General features: G+C 50.8%; 1 protein-coding gene across 9 annotated transcripts; it reads right to left on the bottom strand.

Annotated features, from left to right (window-relative positions):
• Positions 1 to 6,069: 6,069 nt before the first annotated feature.
• On the bottom strand, positions 6,070 to 13,074 carry DES (desmin). Of its 9 annotated transcripts, none has more exons than XR_014080604.1 (9): positions 12,414 to 13,074; positions 11,392 to 11,452; positions 11,175 to 11,270; positions 10,893 to 11,054; positions 10,554 to 10,721; positions 9,964 to 10,240; positions 8,660 to 8,703; positions 7,048 to 7,130; positions 6,070 to 6,867 (listed from the first exon to the last, which is right to left on the bottom strand). XR_014080604.1 is itself a non-coding variant. In XM_081584261.1 (9 exons), the coding sequence occupies exons 1-9, from the start codon at positions 12,989 to 12,991 to the stop codon at positions 6,826 to 6,828; spliced, it is 1,548 nt and encodes a 515-aa protein (XP_081440387.1). In that variant the 5' UTR covers positions 12,992 to 13,074; the 3' UTR covers positions 6,070 to 6,825. The 9 variants fall into 9 exon arrangements, 6 of the variants coding, with proteins under 6 accessions (XP_081440387.1, XP_081440388.1, XP_081440386.1 ...); XR_014080602.1 differs by having other exon boundaries at positions 8,660 to 8,777; positions 9,921 to 10,184; positions 10,596 to 10,721; XR_014080603.1 differs by having other exon boundaries at positions 8,660 to 8,764; positions 9,921 to 10,184; positions 10,596 to 10,721.
• Between the last annotated feature and the right edge of the window lie 5,241 nt (positions 13,075 to 18,315).

Below are 18,315 nucleotides of genomic sequence, written 5' to 3'. Positions count from 1 at the left end.
GGAACAGCATGACCAAAATCAGAGCATGATGAAAATAGATGATGCGTGCTAAGAATAAGAGGAGTCTGGGGAATTCCCTGGCCTTCCAGTGGTTAGAACTCCACACTTTGATTGCCAAGAGCATCAGGGTTCGAGCTCTGGTAGGGGAAGGAAGATCTCGCAAGCCACCCAGTGAAGCCAAAAGGAGAATCGGAGGAGTCTGCAAGGATTGAACCGCAGTGGGCGAGCTGAAAGGTGGGACCTGACAGGAGGACCTTTGCTTGCTAAGGTCTCTATCCTGATGGCCTGGGGCGAGGGTGGTGGTGGTAGTGCACTGCAGGGCATTAAGCAGTAGAATAATATGGTCAGAGCTGTTTTTTAGAAGGATCCCTCTGGCAGCCACAGTGGGGAGGGTGGATTCGAGATGGGAGACTTAGAAGCCAGTTAGAACCTGTGGTTCTCAAAGTATTGTGTATTGTGCTAGGTAGCTTCCATCATGTCCAACTCTTTGTGACCCCGTGGACCATGGCCCCCCAGGCGCCGCTGTCCGTGGACCTCTGTTAAAAGCACAGCTTTCCGAGCTCCACGCCCAGAGGTGCAGGTAAAGTATGGGGCCCTGGGAGGGCCCCGGAATTGGCCCATGGGTAGCCCAGTGACTCTGATGCACCTGAGAGCTGTACTTTGAGACAAGTCAAGCGAGGACATCATTGCTTTTAAAAGTCTAAGTGAGACTTTTATGATGAGATGATCTGTGTCTTAACTCTGGTGGTAGTCGTGTGAATCTACACGTGTAATAAAATTGCATAGAACCAAATACCTGCACACACACACACACACACACACACACACACACACACACACACTAATGAGTGCACAAACTGATAAAATCTGAAGAAGGTGGTGGACTGTATCAATGGCAGTTTCCTGGCTGTGATATTTTACTAGAGTTATCTAAGATGTTACCATTTGAGGAAACCAGGTGAATGATACACAGGATCTCTCTGTACTGTTTCTTATAACTGCATGTGAATCTACAATGATCTCAAAATAAAAAGCTTAAAAAATATTTAGGTGAGAGACCCAGACCTGACCTTGAGCCCTGAAGGATGAAGCTTAGGAAAAGCAGGGAGGAGCTGGGAGTCATTAGATGGAGAAAGTTACCTTTATCCTTCCCTGCCAGCCCTCCCCACCCCCACTGTCATTCTGGGAGGCGCAAGTCAAAGTGTGCTTGTGTCTATGTGTACACGGAGAGGGCAGAGAAGAAACCATGTAAACACTGGATTATGTCTACAGGGGCGAGAGCCTTGAGGAATGAAATCTTTGGCTTTAGTTTACGTACATTAATGCTTACTTTTCGTGATGTGCAGTTCTGCTGGTTTTGACAAATGCAGATGACTGTGCACCTGGTTCCCCAAGACCATACAGAACAGTCTCAGCACCCTAAAGATGGGCCTCAACCATGCCCCCTCCACCAACTCAGGCAACCACTGATGTTGAATTCTCAAACGTAGATTGAATTCTATAAAGTAAAAATAGGGAGGGAGGGGAGACATTGTAAGCACACGGAACACCAAGACTAAAGGATTTGAGACTATTTTTAAAAAACCAATAATCCAAAACTTCCTAGCACTATGCCTCAACAATTTGCATGGAATGTGGTAGGTGGTCCGCAAATAAACGTTGGCTGGTTGGTTGAAGAAATTAACTCTGTGATCTTGATCAAGTTATTTAACATCCCTAAGCCTCAGTTTCCTCAACTATAAATTGGGAGTAGCCCAACTCAGGGTTTATTCATCCATTCAACAAACATTTTTGAGTTTCTCCTGTGTGCCCAGCACTGTGCTGGCCACTAGGGAAATAGCAGCCAACAAAACAGACAAAGGAGACTTCGCTGGTGGTCCAGTCATTGGGAATCCGCCTGCCAATGCAGGGGACACGAGTTTGATCCCTAGTCCAGGAAGATTCCATTTGCCGAAGGGCAGCTAATCCCATGCCACATCTACCAGAGCCTGTGCTCTAGAGCCCGTGTTCCGCAACAAGGGAAGCCACCACAAGGAAAAGCCCATGCACCACAACTAGAGAGTAACCCCTACTCACCTCAATTAGAGAAAGACTGCACACAGCTGCAAAGACCTAGCGCAGCCAAAAATAAACAAATTTTTAAAAAGAAACTGACAAGGGTTCTTACCCCTGTGTTGCTTGTATTCAAGGAAGGAGACAACTATAGAGAAACAAATTATAAAGATCAGTAGAAGATAAGTATTCCTGGGCAATGAAGCAGGGTAAGGGAGATGGGGGGGGGTACTTCCCAGGTGGCGCTACTGGTAAAGGATCCACCTGCCAATGCAGGAGGCACAGGAAACTCGGTTTTGATCCCTAGGTCAGAAAGATCCCCTGGAGGAGGAAATGGCAACCCATTCCAGTATTCTTGCCTGGAGAATCCTATGGACAGAGGAATCTGGTGGGCTACAGTCCACAGCATCACAAAGAGTTGAACACAACTGAAGTGACTTCACACACACACACACACAACACACACAGAGGAGATGGGAGTGTGGTGGGGGGCTTTCACTTTGAAACAGAGTGGTAGGAATCGGCCTCACAAGAAATAGTTAAGCCAATCTTGAAGGGGTGAGGAGGCCAACAGAGCAGAAGTCTGGGTAGGACTGCTCCAGGAAGCATATGCCCTGTGGACTCCAGGAGAGCAGGGCTGGGGGGAGTGTGGCGGAGCTGGAGGGACATGAGGTCAGACAAGCAGCGGGGGGCCAGATAGCCTAGCATCTTGTAGGCCATGACTCTTTTATTCCTAGTGAAACGAGAAGCCATCTCAGAGGATTCTGAGCGGAAGAATTACATGATCTGACTTAGGTTGTTGTGATGGCTTTAAATTATATTAAATATTAAAACGAATATTAACTATTTAAAAGGACCTGGCACAGAGCCTGGAACGTGGCTCATCCTCTTCTGGTTGAATGACCATAATGGGAGCTTTCGCTGACGTGTGGGCAGGAGTGTGTGGGCCTGGGTCGGGAGGGCACAGGCCCTGGCAAGTCGCGGGCGCCCTCTCCTGGAGGAGCCCGCACTGGCTGTGATGCCGGAAGCCCTCCAGTCCTCACCAGGGCTCTCACCCGGAGCAGCTGGCTGCAAGGCGCTCACCCGTCCCTCAGAGCGGTCCCACAGTGCCCTGCGGCCTGGCGCCCGGCTGGTGTGTGCTGCCAGTCTGCCCTGCTTTGCAATCACAAGCCTGTGGTGTCATGGAAAGAAATCTGCACTCTGGAGGCCAAGGAGCTGGGGCCCCCGTCCTCCTCTGCCAATGATACACTGTGTGACCTTGGCAGTTCACCCATCTCTCTGGGCCATGGGGAGATTCCTCCAAGTCATAATGAGGCACCATGTGCCTGGAACATGGCAAAAGCTCACTGTTTGATGAATCAGTGAATGAAGTGGGGACTGTCAACCTTTCTGGTAAATATTTAATTTAGAGAAAAGTAAATAAAAGTGCCCAGTGGGTATTCATTCAACAAGTATTTAAATATTTGATGGGCACCTTCTATGGACAAAGGCACCAAGAGTAATGAATAAAATGAATGAAAACCTTGCCCTTGGTTAGCTGACATTTTAGGTGTTCAATCAAAGGTCAGTGATTTGCATATGAGTCCCGGGCAGGCTGGTGGTCAGAGGAAGAGTGAGAGAAGTGGTGAGTGAGTGGAATGCTTTGTCTCCAGGCGCAGGGGTGGTGGGATAGCCAGAGTGGACAGACAGGATAGGAAAGGGCCTGCTGAGACGTCAGTTCTTGGCTTATGGACATATTTGCCTCCACAATCTTTCCCACTCCACCTGCTCAGGTGGGGTCTGAGTTGGTCTGGAACTGCTCCCATGGTGGGAAGCTGGTCAGCCCTCTGAACCCTCTTATTTCTCAGTGTTCAGATGCCAGTTCCCAAGGAGTAGGGAGAGGTTTAGCCGTGGAGGGGACGGGGTGTATGTGTGCATGGGTGCACACTGAAAATCTGGGTGTATGTGTATGACCACTGGAGACCCAGATCTTTTTCAGTTTATTTTTGTCCATTCTCTGGGATCAGGCCACATGCATCTCCTCTGCCCCAGATTCCTAGGTCACTGTCCAACCCCCAGGGAGACAGACAAAGCAGAGGGCTTAGAACCAGAAGCTCCAGTCCAGGAAGGCTCGACTCAGACCATGCTTTCCCCTGGGCTTCCTCCCTTCTCTGAGGACAGGTGGGTAGCCATCACAGGGACAGACGTGTGTGAGAAGGAAGGGCTTTCTGACCTTCAGAGCTGTCCCAGCAAGAAGGAGCCCCTGAAGAGGCAGTGTGTTCTTAGACCCCAGAGACATTCAAGCATAGCCTTAGGACAGCTGGTCAAGATGTGGGACTTCCCGGAGGGGAAGTCATGGCCTAGGGGCCTTTGAGATCTGGGTCTGCCAGTCTTAAGAGTCCTCCACTCCCTCCTTCTAGTGACCAGTCTGTACCTAAGTCTGTTTTGGGAAGGTAGGGAAACCTCTAAGCCTTTCTCTGACCTCATGTCCCTTTTGTTTGTGGGGTAGGTGAGTGCTCAGAACTCATTCAGGGGGAAGAGCGAGCTGAGAGACTCCAGAGGTTACTCACAGATACATGTTTACCACCATGTCCACGTGGGCCCACCTCACCCAGGAGTCTCTCCCACACAGAGAGGAGCTAGATTCCAGGGCCCCCCATAGGCTCAGGATAAGAAGGCACCCCCTCCTCGATCCCAGTGTGCACAGGAAATGCTCCTGCTCATTTCTGTTGGGGTCCACCACCGGTTGATTGGGGGGAGGGGGTGGTCTGGGGCCTGAAGGGTTCACTCGGTTGGAGGACTGGGGGGAAAGGAAGGGAGGGTGGGGGACATGGGGTTTAGCCCCAGATGCTCCCAGGGCAAGATGAAGGATAGCATATCTTGAAGAAAGGGGTCCTTCCTGGAGCCCTGGAGGGAGGACCACACAAGTTACAGGGGGGAGCCTGGCAACTCATGAGCCAGGGCTGCATCCAAGAACAGGGAGAAAGAGATACCAGAAAGCCTTTTGGAAGCTTCTGGAAAAAGCCAGTTAGGAACAGCATACTAAGGACTTTAGGACTAAAGCACTATTGGATTTATTTCCCTTACAAAATGTCCGAATTTATCATGTTTGTGATCTCTACCCTCTTCCCGCTTCTAAAGGGTAACCTCTTAAATCTGAGGGGTGGTTGGAAGACAGAGACCTACATGGATCCATCAAGCTTCCTAAATCTCTGATCCACCTGGAATTTATTTTTTGGAAGAGTGAAAAGACAGATTTCACTGCTGCCCCTGTCCATGGCTACCATGCCCAGTACTGAATAATTAAGGTTTCCCCACAGAAACCTTTAAGATATCTGTGTTAATGTTTTATTTTATGATTTTTTTTTCACCCGTATGTCCTACATTCCCTATCTTCCCAAATTCTCCCAAAATTTCCCTTTAGTATTTTAATTAAGATTGTATTAAACTGAAATTATAAGCTAACATAGGATGACTTGACATCTTTAGAGCAGTGAGTCTTCTTCTCCAAGGATGAGATAGAGCTTTCTGTTTTTCTTGACAAGGTTATTTTTCCTGAATTGGCCTTAGAGCTTCAAAGATGCAGGTTTAGTGGGAAGAGGGTGTAAGCTACCTTAGGCAAGGACCACAGGAGCCCTACTTCAGAGCAGTCTGTGAGGGCAGTACTGGTAATGGGGCCTAACAAGAGGTATGCGTGAATCCCCAACAAAAGCCCCCTCTCCCATATGCTACACACATACAGCCCAGGCTGCAAGGCTCTGGGAACAGAAGGGGTGGCAGACCCTGGGGGACAGTGTGGCTGGGCAGGAGGGCAGCACACAGTCCACCTCAAGAGGTGATACAAGGAATTTCCTGGTGGTCCTGTGGTTAGGACGCCATGCTTCCCTTGCAAGGGCACAGGTTCGATCCCTAGTTGGGGAACTAAGATCTCACATGTCGTGTTATTTGGCCAAAAAATATTAAAAAAAAAAAAAAAAGTGGTGGTGCAACAGGGCTCTCTCAGAGAAGACCTGGCAGTCAAGACAGCAGGGGCAGTGCTAGGCTTGTGCTTATCTTTTTATTGTTTCTGTCCAGAGCCCCTGCAGTGGGGGAGGGGCAGGCACGGGGAGGTGGGCCCCCCTGCCACCTGCCTGAGACCGCTCTCTCCTCTCTCCTCTTCTCTCCAGCATCTCGCCCACCTTCTCTCTTTCTGCATCTCCTGCTCCCACATCTGGCACCTTCGGGGGTTCTCTCTTGCAGCCCCTGCTTTGTAAGCCCACCTCGGGAAAGTAAGGGACCATGGGGTCAGTCTCAACACCCCCAGTCCCCTGGGGGACTATGTCCCCAGTTACCTGCCTGGCTTGCCGAGGATGCTGCCTTTCTGACTCAGGCTGGGGAGGGGGCAGTGGGGAGGTCCACAGGGCTTGACCTGACCCTGAGGGCTTCCTATGTCCTGCTCTGGAGTCCTCTCCAAAGCCAGATGCTAGAGCCTGAGGTCATGGAGGTGGGAAGCGCAGGGTCACTGCCATGTCTTGGCTCCAGCCTGGCCCTGCCCAGCACACTCCAAGGGCGGCCCAGGGCCAGGCCCCTCACTTCAACATCCAGACCTCACACAGCAGGGGCTCCCTGTGCCCGAGAGGGTTGGGCCATGTCCCCTGTGGGGACCAGGAGGGGTGGTCGCAGTGAGCAGGGGTCAGAGGCTGTGAGGGGAGCACTGTGGCTGGGGGTGGTGCCCTGGGATGGAGGGAGGCTGGCTTTAGGAGGCAGTGAGGACAGAGGTGAGCACGGTCTCTGGTGGCAGAGTGGTCTCTGGCTTTAGAGCACCTCATGCTGCTGCTGTGTGGCCTCACTGACGACCTGGAGAGGAAGAGAAACCCAGTCTAACCCAGGGCTGGGACACCTCCTTCCCAGCGTGGCAGACCCCTCTGCCCCTAGGCAGAACCAGCACGGCTGGTGGAAGACACCTGGCTGACAGACCCCCCGGACACACCCCACAGGCCCCCCACCTCGGGTAAGGGGACCAGGCAGACCACTCACCTCCCCGTCCCGGGTCTCGATGGTCTTGATCATCACCGTCTTCTTGGTATGGACCTCAGAACCCCTCTGCTCGGGGCTTGTTTCTGTAACAGATTTATCCACAGACTCAGCCTGACCAAGGCCAGGCCTGGGCTGTTCCTGTGGCTGGGAGTCCTTCCCTGGTCTCACTGGGCAGAGCCTGGAAGATGCCCACCCCCTCAATATGGGCCTGTTACTTTTTCAGCAAAACATCTTCACCTGTCCTTGTGCCCAGCACCCAGTAGGTGGCTCTGCAGACCCAAGGGGCTGTCCCAGGGCTGAGATAAGATGAGGAGCCAACAGGTGTGCTCCAGGTGTTGGCAGGTTCAAGAGGGTGGAGGATCACCTAGGCCCCAGGCCACTCAGCATTCCCCGCCCCCCACCAACACCCCTCCTCACTCCCTCTCCACCCCTGGTCCCCAGGAGATCTCTGCAGGAATTTGTGCCCTGACAGTTAGGACCCTAGAGCCCAGAACCAAGGCACTCTTTTGGAGGATCTCATGGTACCCAGCCCCCTTTGTCTCCGGATGAACAACTTGATGTCTTAATGAAAGAGAGATGGACAGGAATCAGTCACTGATTTATTGTGCGGATGGCCAGTCACTTGCCCCTCCATGCCTCAGTTTCCCCACTGTGAAATGAAAGGTAACAGTGGTACTTGCCCTGTCATGGCCCAGAACTATTGACTTGAAAAAGCATTAAGCGATTTTAAATGCAAGGCTCACACTTGGTATCTGCATAAACTGCTAACCGAAAAGAGCCATTCTGAGTTTTATTGGAAGGGTCAAATTTAGGTCCTTGGTGTTATGAGTTTGGTGTTCATAAATCTCCTTAGCAGTCAGCCAGCCTGTGATGAACACTGCAACTCGGTGGAGCACAGCATGTATTTTTTTCTGATGGAAATGAACATCGAATATATAAAAGATTTGATCTAGGAAAGGCGAAGCTGCCAAGGACTCCAACTTGCTTTCCTAATGTATCATTAGAGCGTGTTTTTCTGCTCTCCGGGGTTGGAAAGCCACTCAATCTGCATATTACTAATGTCAGAATGGCAGAATGCCCTAGGAGTTCGTTCTTTTAATTGTTTGGCTTTGCTAAGGTTTGGCTTCATTTTTTAAAGCAAGCACCCAACATCTTGCTCCAGAAAGCTGGAAATGTTCAACAAGCAGCTGGAGGGCAGTGAGGGGGGCACGGTGCTTGGCAACTTGTCAAACAGAGTATAAGTGGTGGGTGCCTTGTAGCTCAGGCATAGGGTTCTAGATGCTTCTGCTGCCAGGTCCCCAAGGATACCCCTGGTACCTCCTCAGAGTTTGGGTATATTAGGAAAAAGAAACTGTTGGCCACTTAATATTCCCAGAAGATGCAGGGGACATGGTCATACAATACAACACCGTGAAATAAAATAAAATGCTCCCTTTGTCAGAAGATACCTCTACCTAAGCTTCCCCATTCTCCCGTAGCAGCCCCCTTTCTGTTCCCCAGACCCCAGCCCTGTCCCTATGATGTATCCTCCCCCCCGGCTGGCCTTGGGCAGTGCCCATGCTGGCCTCCTACCCTCTGCCACTCCAGCCTCCACTTGCCAACACGCACTCACCTCGGAAGTTGAGCGCAGAGAAGGTCTGGATAGGGAGGTTGATCCTAAAAGGAGAGAGACCAGGCCCCAAAGGGTTAGGACCCTCCGTCTCTCTTGTCACCACCCCTCAAAGCTTGCCCTGATCCTCTGTAAACACCATCCTCAGCTGTTCCAGTCCCACTGGCTTCAACACTGCTTGGGGCATGGGGCCAAAGGCCAACTCGAGCTGTCCTAGGAACTGTCCCTTCTGGAAGGATCACCCAGTCCATCTCTGACCTGCTGGTGTGACACCAGGACCCCCACTGTACCCAATTTCTTTCTTGCCCTTGGCATTGCAGGGTGTATCAACAGGAGCTGTGGATGACATCCACTGCATGTGCCCACCCTCTAGTCAGGCTGGGAACCTTTAGCCCACTCACAGGAAGGCAAGTTCCAGGAACTGCCAACCCCGTTTATGCCTAGAGCTGGGAAAATGCAGTGTGACCTTAGCTACCTTAAAGGGTCATTATATGCAGATATCATTCTACAGTATCTGAAATCTTCCTCTATAAATCTATATCTAAATATGTCAGCTGATTTTTTTAAACTTCAGATTTTATCATTTTTGTGAGCATCAGTGGGCATCATTTTGTTGAGTAAATGACCTGTTTTGAATTGACGTTAAGTTTACATAGTGAAATGCACAGATATTTAGAATGCAATCCAGTGAGTTTTGATCAGTGTCTACATCCATGTAACCACCAGTCCAAATCAAGATATAGAACATTTCCATCAACAAAGTTTCCCTTGTGTCCCTTTCTGGTTGTATGGTTTTTGTGTCTAAAGGTGATTTGTTCTGAGCATGTCATTGCATCTTTTCCCGTGAGCATATGTGTGTGTGCACAGGTGCGTGTGTGTGCACCCTGTGAGCATGAATCTCTGCACCTTCTCTCTTAGCCTATCATGTCCCAGCTCCACCTATCTCTACTCATCTCTATCTGCCCCCTCCCTTTCCTTCATCACTACCGGCTCTGCTTCCATCTCTCCCTTGACTGGCAGTAATGTTTTATTACTAGTTGCTGAATATGGCTTTATGCTGCTGGTTCTTAATTCTGAAGGTGGATGTGGGAATACTTATATTTCTCTTTTTATAAAAGCTATTAATTAAATCACTTTTTACCCAGGTGGCTTTGGTTAATTCTCTGTAATTAGCGAAGTGGTGGCCTCTTGTATAATATTGGTTCTAGATCTTGTGATGGTGATCCTGAGCCCCGCTTCAGGGCAGGAAGGGGCCTCAGTGCACCCCCCTCCAGGACCCCACAGTCAGCCTCTGCCTCGCCCCTCACCGGCTCTCCTCGCCCTCCAGCAGCTTCCGGTAGGTGGCAATCTCCACGTCCAAGGCCATCTTGACATTGAGCAGGTCCTGGTACTCGCGCAGGTGGCGGGCCATCTCATCCTTGAGGTGTCGGATCTCCTCCTCCAGGCGGGCAATGTTGTCCTGGTAGCCGCTGGCCTCACTAGCAAAGCGGTCCTCCAGCTCCCTCATCTGCCTCATCAGTGAGTCATTCTGCAGGGGAGGGGTGCCCAGGTCAAGGACAGGCTGTGCTGGTGGTCGGGGGGACACTCGGGACCCAGGATGGAGACAGGCATAGTCTCCGGGCTGAAAGGCACCCCAGATGGCCAAGCCCAGGATTTGTCAAAGTCCTCTGAGCCAGGGAACTCGGAACTCAAATGAAGCCTTATGTGGAATCTCAGAGAATACAGCTGATACAAGGGAGCATGACTGTCCACCCTCCCTGCCTCCACGCAGGAATCCACAATTTCTGAGCGCCCCCCCGGGAGTCCACCTGTCTGTTTCTACCCCTGTGGTAGATGTGAGGAGACAGAGGCCCAGAGAGGGTGTGTGATGGGCCCGAGGTCACAGAGCGTGAGCCACAGATGGGAAGGGCTGGGCCAGGCAAGGTGGGCAGGGACTCACGGTGCCCTTGAGGGCGTCGATCTCGCAGGTGTAGGACTGGATCTGGTGGCGGTACTCCATCATCTCCTGCTTGGCCTGGCGCAGCGCATCATTGTTCTTGTTGGCTGCCTGGGTAAGGTCGGACACCTAAGGGCAGAGAGAGAGGGTCCCTGAGATGACAGGGAGGATGCAGGATACAGGAAGGGGTGGGCAAGGAAGCATGGAGACCCCGGGCTCACCCTCCTCCCCACAGATGGAGCCATAGGAAGTACCTCCAAACTGGGATTGAGGGGGCCAGAGGGGCCGCCAGAGTCTCACCTTTGACTTGTACCATTCCTCGGCTTCCGAGATATTCTTGGCCGCGATGGTCTCATACTGAGCACGGATGTCCCTGAGGGCAGCTGTGAGGTCAGGTTTCGACATGTCCATCTCCACCTGGACCTGCTGTTCCTGAAGCTGGGCCTGTAGCTCGCGGATCTCCTGCAGGGTATGGCTAGGCTTCAGTCCCCAACCAGCCCCCACACATACCCTCACACCCCTACTCCCAGAGTCCAGCACCACCACCACCCCACTCCAGCCGCTTTCACCAGGGCGTAGTACCTCTTCGTGCACTTTCTTAAGGAACGCGATTTCCTCGTTGAGAGATTCAATCCTGCGCTCCAGGTCAATTCGAGCTAGAGTGGCTGCATCCACGTCCTGGGAAAGGTTAAGTGAGAGGGAGAGGGACACTGATCACCCGGGCAGGGCAGAGGGAGACCAGGCATGACACAGAGGGGACAGAAGGGGTAAGGCAGCTGGGAGACCCAAGAGGACTCACGGCTCGGAAGGCAGCCAAATTGTTCTCCGCTTCTTCTTTCAGCTGAATTTCCTCTTGCAGCCTGGCAGACACAGGCAGAAGGACACACAGATGGTGAGGATGAAACGGACTGGGGAGAAGACTGCCTGGTGGCTGCCCAGGGAGTGGGCTCAGAATAGAGCGGGGAGGGCCCGCCCCCACAGGGAGGGGACAGGAAGTGGCCCAATCTCTGCTTTGGAGCCACACCCTGGAAGTCCATGTCCTCGCTAGTTTGTGACCTCTCTGGGATTAAGAACCGCGTCTTATTTTATCCACTTTCGGGTTCTTATTTTGTCCATCTCCGGGTTCCCGGGCCCCAGCCCCAGCCTGGCCCATGTAGGTGCTCATTTAACGTTTGTGACCTGGGTGGTAGGGCAGTGACCCTGCTCACTTGGGCAGAAAAGCAGGACCCACCAGTACTTCTGTTCTTGCTGCCTGAAGCACAGAGGCCCACAGTCAGTCATCCAATCTGTCTGAGGGCTGCACCACCACCACCCCCCACTCTCTCCCCTTTCCTCCAGCTTATCCATCCTCCCTGTGAAGGTTAAGTCCCGCCCAGGGGTCAAGCTCCCCTCTACCCCCAACCACAGGGCTTCATCACAAATGAACTGAGAGCTACTGCTGGCTGCAGATTTCCTTGTCTCCTACCAACCTCTCTTCTCCCTCCCACTGCCTATGGGCCTCCTTTCTCCTTCCATGTGCCCACCTGAACCCAGAAACATCACCCCAGCATCTTAAGATGCTTTGTAAGAAGCACCTGGTCTCCCAAGGTCGCCCATTACCACTCCACGATGTCCCCAAGAAAATTAGGACCGTAGCCTCGTCTGCAGCCTGGGAGCACAGTGAGAGGCATGGCGTCTCTCCCCCCTCCCCCGGGGACACAGCTAGACCACCCTTACCCTGGATACGACGGGGTACTGACCACTGGACCCAGCCCCAGGCCTAGCCTCCTGTGCCCGGTCCCAAAGAGGGAGGGGGTTCTAGGGGCGCTCGCGTGTGCTCACTTGGCCTTGAGCCGCTGCAGGTCGTCCAGCAGGTTGTCCCGCTCGACGTCGACGCGGGCACGCTGGTTGGTGAGCACCTCCACCTGACGCCGCAGCTCGCGCAGCTCCTCCTCGTAGATCTCGGCCACGCGCGTCGGCTCCCGGCCCTTGAGCCGGTTCACCTCGGCGGCAAGCGCCGCGTTCTGCTGCTCCAGGAAGCGCACCTTCTCGATGTAGTTGGCGAAGCGATCATTGAGCTCCTGCAGCTCCACCTTCTCGTTGGTGCGCGTGGTCAGGAACTCCTGGTTCACGGCATCGGCCAGCGAGAAGTCCAGCAGCTCGCCCGCGCCGTAGGAGGAGGGCACGCGGGTCGAGCCCAGCCGGCTGGCCCGCAGCGCCCCCAGGCCCCCGGCCCCGCCCGACGTGCGCGACACCTGGTACACGCGGGACGTCACCGAGCTCGAGGAGCCCTTGGTGCCGAAGCCCGCGCGCGGGAACACCGGCGAGCTCAGCGGGGAGCCGAGCGGGAAGCTGGGGGCCCCGCCGAAGGTGCGGCGGTAGGACGACACCCGCTGGCTGGACGAGTAGGCCTGGCTCATGGTGGCGGCGCGGGCGAGGCTGGGCGGCGCGGAGAAGGAGGCGGCGGGCAGCCGGCCGGAGAGTGGATGTGGCGAGGGGAGACAGGGCCCCCGGCCGTCCGCACTATTTGTATCCCTCCTGACATCAGCCCCCGCCGCCCCTCCCCTGACAGCTGCAGGATCCCGCTGTCCTGCCAGGAAAGGGCGGCCCCTGGCGTGGGGGCGGGGAGGCCAGCTCCCTGCAAGAGGCCTGAGCCCCTCAGCGGGCGGGTGGGTGGCGGCCCCTGCGGGGTGTGGGAGAGGCTGGCTGACCTAGGAGGGCAGAAGATGGGCAGGCCTTCCAGCCGCTTCACCGGGGCACAAGGATGTCTGGAGCCCCCGGCCAGCCCCCTTTCAGTCTTTGGGTGCCTGCCTCATCCTGGGATGATCAGGGGAGAGAGCTGGGGAGAGGCTTCCATTTAGTTTGACGGGCTTCTTTTGGCTCCAAGGAGATACTTTGGGTCATTTCCTGAAGAGACAAGGCCTATTTCCAAGGCAGTCTCCAAATCACTTTTTTTTTTCCTCAAGATTCTCCGAAAGTGGCAAACATTTAGGAGGGCTCAGGCAAAGACCAGGGATGCCCCAGCCAGGCCTAGTGGAGGAGGGTCTCTGACAGGCAGGGAGGATGGGAAGGCCTCCCTGGGGCAGGCAGCCATCCCCATGTCCACTAGCATCTGGGTTCCAGCTCCCAGCCTCAGTTTCCCTCTGGATTCATGAAGGCCCTTTTCCACCCCACCCCTACCAGTGAGGGTGCCGCCTCAAGTTTATAAACAGCAGAGTGATTTCCAGAAAGGGCCTGGTAGGCTCTCAGTTTCCAATTATAACAATTATAACTGTACACTCTCACCCCCACACCGCCAACTTCTCTGGGCTTCTGTCCCTGTGAGCCCACCCCCACCCCCTCTCTGATTCATCCCCCTTCCTCACCCCACCCCCACCCCCACACATCAGGGGTTTGTGTTTTGTCAGGAGCCTCATGTCAACCCAGCCATCTCCCTGGCAGCAACAGCTGCCAACCCCAAATACCAGAGCTGGTATTTATAGAGGAGAATGCATCAGTCCGGGAAACAAGCACGCAGGAGAGGAGCTCTGGGGAGGGGGGGTGGGGGTCGGGTACCTGAGGAGACATGGGTGTCAGATGGTGGAGGAAGGCTTGAGGTGATGAGCCCCAGTCACTTCCCACCCCCTTCATGCTCCAAGCCCCCAGCAGAGAAGCCCCGAATAGGGCCTATCTATCCCTTCACAGGTCTCCTCCTTAGTACAAGGCACTGGCTGACCCCTAAGGACATTTCCGCTTCTCCATGAATATTGGCTGTCTCTCCATACTTCCACCTGGCACTATTCAGGTCTCTCTTAGGCCTGACCCTTTAGGAATGCAAAGTTTGGAAATAGAGGTCTGGTCTTATCCTAGCTTTGCCATCACCTGAAGATGTAATTACAAGCAGGCAAGTCCTTCCCTTCTCTGTGTCCTCACTATAAAGTAGGAATGGTCACTCTGGTGGTGTCTACCAACTACGGGTTTGAAGAGGCTCAAAGTAACAATATGCAAATAAGACTACTTTGTGTATTCTGAGCACCCACCGTGTGGCACTCTGCTAAGCACTCCCCACCCATGATCCCCAAATTCTCTTGACAGCCCTGTGAGGTAAGAGCTAGTACCCTTCCTGTGTTGCAGCTCAGGAAGCTGAGGCAGTCTGACTCCAGAGCCCATGCTTTGTCCCCAGGGTATGTATGAATGTGCTAGGTTAACTGCAAAGAGCTTTGTTGCTGCTGTCTTTGCAAAGCCCTTTCACATTCAGTTTCTAATTTTTATCCAAGAGACAAGCTTATGAGGTGGGTGGGGAGTTCCAGATATTCTTATCCAGCCTTCGAGTCAGTGCAAGCTGTTGTGTTCTGGTTATTTTTGTGTCTTGTCTCCCAAACTAGATTGTAGGCTCCTGGAGAATTTTTGGGAGACCATGTGACTCCTTTGCACGTCCCTTTGGACAGGCAGCACTGTCCTTGTTCAAAGTAGCCTGCAAGATTTCTTTCCCATCCCCTTCTTTTGTTAACATATGCTGTGTGCACACAAACACACATGTCCATGAGACACACCTGTCCATGAGTGGACAGGTGATTCAGCTCCCAGCCATTCTTATAACTGCATCCCTCTGACTGCAACAGTTGGCTCAAGGGGCAGGCCTGGACCTGACCAGGGCCAATCAGAGACCCACCCTGGAATTTATACATGGAACTGGGATTACTAAACTGGAGCCTCTGGCAACCATGTTTCCTGCCCACTGGGGAGGTCTTCCTGGCATAGGAAGGAAAAGAGGTCAGCATGCCGGGAGACGCAGAGACACCCAGAGAGAAGGAGAATGTGAGGCTGGAAGTCCTAAATTCCATCTCCTGGGACCCTGGTTCTTCAGTTCTCCATTTTGTGGGCTTCCCCAGTATCCTTCTTGGGTTTGGGGCCAATAAACTTTTCCTTTTTTTTTTTTAACTGAAGAGACTTGGTACTGGCTACTGCCATTTGTAATCAAAACAATCCTGGCTAATATGCTGTAAGGAGACTATGCGCCCATTTCCACAACACTAAAGAGACCAGAACACTTTTGGGACTCCTCTCTGTGAACAGTCTCCAGACCACATAAGGAAATTGCCCTTTGGACCAGCATGAGGCCTCAGTTCCTTAGTGAAATGAGACAGAAAGCAAATAAATAAATTGTACCATCTATTCTCTAGTCAAAATCAACATCTACCAGACCTGGCTCTGAACCACATGGAGCTGTTTCCAAAATTTGGTTCCACCCCTAAGGATTTGCTACCATGGAGGGCACCAAAACAACACTCAGAGGCTTGGAAGGCAGGTGACAGAGGAGCATTCCAAAGCATGGTCTGAACCAGGCAGCACCACTGAAGTAAGAGTTCAGACTCCCCTTGGGACTTCTTAGAACTAGACATGCTAAAAATAATGATAATTTATCTGGATGGGTAATACACTTAGCATAAAATGCAAAAGGTCTCATTTTGTGGGTTGCCTTTTCCCTCTCTTGATAGTATCCTTTGATGTACAAAAGTTTTAATTTTGATGAAGTCCAGTTTATCTATGTATTCTTTTGTTGACTATGCTTTGGGTGTCATATCCAAGAAATCATTGCCGAATCCAATGTGCAGAATGTTATCCCCTGTGTTTTCTTCTGAGAGCTTTACAGTTTTATGTCTTTGATCCATTATGAATTAATTTTCATACACAGTATAAGGGTCTAACTTCATTCTTTTTCATATTAATATGTTATATGAATATTATATGTTAGATAATTTTCCCAGCACCATTGTTGACAAGGCTGTCCTTTTCCTCTTATTGAAAACAATTTAGCCATATATGCGAATTTTTTTTCTCTAGGCTCTCTGTTATGGTCATTGACCTAGGTATCTGTCCTCACACTAGTACCATACTGCCTTGATTATTATAGCTTTGTAATAAGTTTTGAAATCAGGAAGTGTGACTCCTCCAACTTTGTTATTTCTTTCAAGATGTTTTGGCTATGCAGGGTCCATTGAGATTCCATTGTGAATTTTAAATGGAATGAATTTTTCTATTTCTTAAAAAAAATTTGGGTGGGATTTTTACAGGGGTTGCATTGAATCTGCAGATCACTTTGGGTAGTGTTGAAAGCTTAACAATATTAAGTCTTCCAATCAATGAATACTGGATGTCTTTCAATTTTTGTGTCTTCTTTATTTCAGAAATGTTTTGTAGCTTTCAACGTACAAGCCTTACTCTTCTTTAGTTATGTTTATTTCTAAGTATTTTATTCTTTTTGATGCTATTGTAGATGAAGTTGATAATGAGGGCTTTTCCCTTTATTCTGTTAATGTGATATATTATACTGATTGGTTTTCATATGTTAAACCATCCCTACATTCCAGAAAAAAGTCCCATGTCATCATGTGTATAATCCTCTTAATATGCTGTTGAATTTTGGTTTGCTAGCATTTTGTTGAGAAGTTTAACATCAATATTGATAAGGAATACAGATCTGAAGCTTTATTTTCTTGTATGTCTTTGTCTGGCTTTGGTATCAGACTAATGCTGGCCTCATAGAATGTGTTAAGAAATACTTCATTTTCAAATTTTTAGAAGATTTTGAGAAGGATTGGTTGTTAATTCTGAAATGTTTGGTAGAATTCAACAAGGAAGCCATCTTGTCTTACTCTTTTCTTTATTGGGAGATTTTGAGTCATTCTTCTTAATCATTCTGCTTAATATCCTCATTTGTATTTCACTGTATGAATTTACCATATTTGGCCAATTTTTTATTGATAAACATTTCCAATCTTTTGCTATTACAAACAATGCTGCTATGAACATCCTTGGAACAAAACTTTAAAAAAATATTTATTTACTTATTTGGCTGTGTCAGGTCTTAGTTGCAGCACATGGGATATTCATTACATCATGAGAGATCTTTCTCTAGCTGTGGCTCATGGGCTCTTCAGTCGTGGTACACAGGCTTAGTTGCTCCTTGGCATGTGGGATCTTAGTTCCCTGACCAGGGGTCAAACCCATGTCCCCTGTATTACAAGGTGGATTCTTGACTACTGGACCACCAGGGAAGTCCCGGGACAAACTTTTGAATATATAAAGTTTGGTAAGGTATTTTATTCTTTTGGTAAGGCATCCCATTACTTTATGGTCACATCTCTCACCTGAGCTAAGTGATACTGGAAATGGGAAGGTCCACCAAGACAGACCTTTTCATTCATCATTTGCCAGAAAAGGGGGACAATTTATAAATGTGTGTTCATGGTACAATCCCTTGTATTTAATACAATGCACATTACCAATATATTTTGTTGAATCAGTTAAAGAAGGAAGTCAGTCCTGATGTTTGCTTGAAATCTTCCTATATTACTCCAACCTTGGAGAGTCTTGGAAACTTAAGGTTGGAAGTAACTTCATAGGTCATGAGGTCAACCAGTCCCACACCACCACCTCTCAGTTAAGGCTTAAATCATTTCTACTGTGACTCCAGCAAGCACTGCTCCACTTTGAATCCCTCTACTGCCTGGGGACACAGTGTCTCCAGGGTGCCCACTCCACTCCACAAAGAGTATTGGGTAACTAACATGCCTTGGTCATGGGACAACAGACAGCCCTACTGTTCAAAAACATTTCCTTATATTTGAACCCAGGAGATGTCTCTGCTGTACCTATTATTCTGCCCTGGGAGACAAACAGAGCAAAAAGAAATCCCTTTCAGAGATCCAACTTCAAATATTTGGGGGTAGTGCTCATGTCTTTTGGAGACTTTGCCTATTTC

Source organism: Giraffa tippelskirchi, chromosome 3, assembly GCF_054371585.1.
Source record: "Giraffa tippelskirchi isolate mGirTip1 chromosome 3, T2T-mGirTip1v1.2.pri, whole genome shotgun sequence".
Classification (NCBI taxonomy): Eukaryota; Metazoa; Chordata; class Mammalia; order Artiodactyla; family Giraffidae; genus Giraffa; species Giraffa tippelskirchi.
The sequence above is the reverse complement of the archived record's forward strand: the minus strand, read 5'-3'. Positions and strand labels throughout refer to the sequence as shown.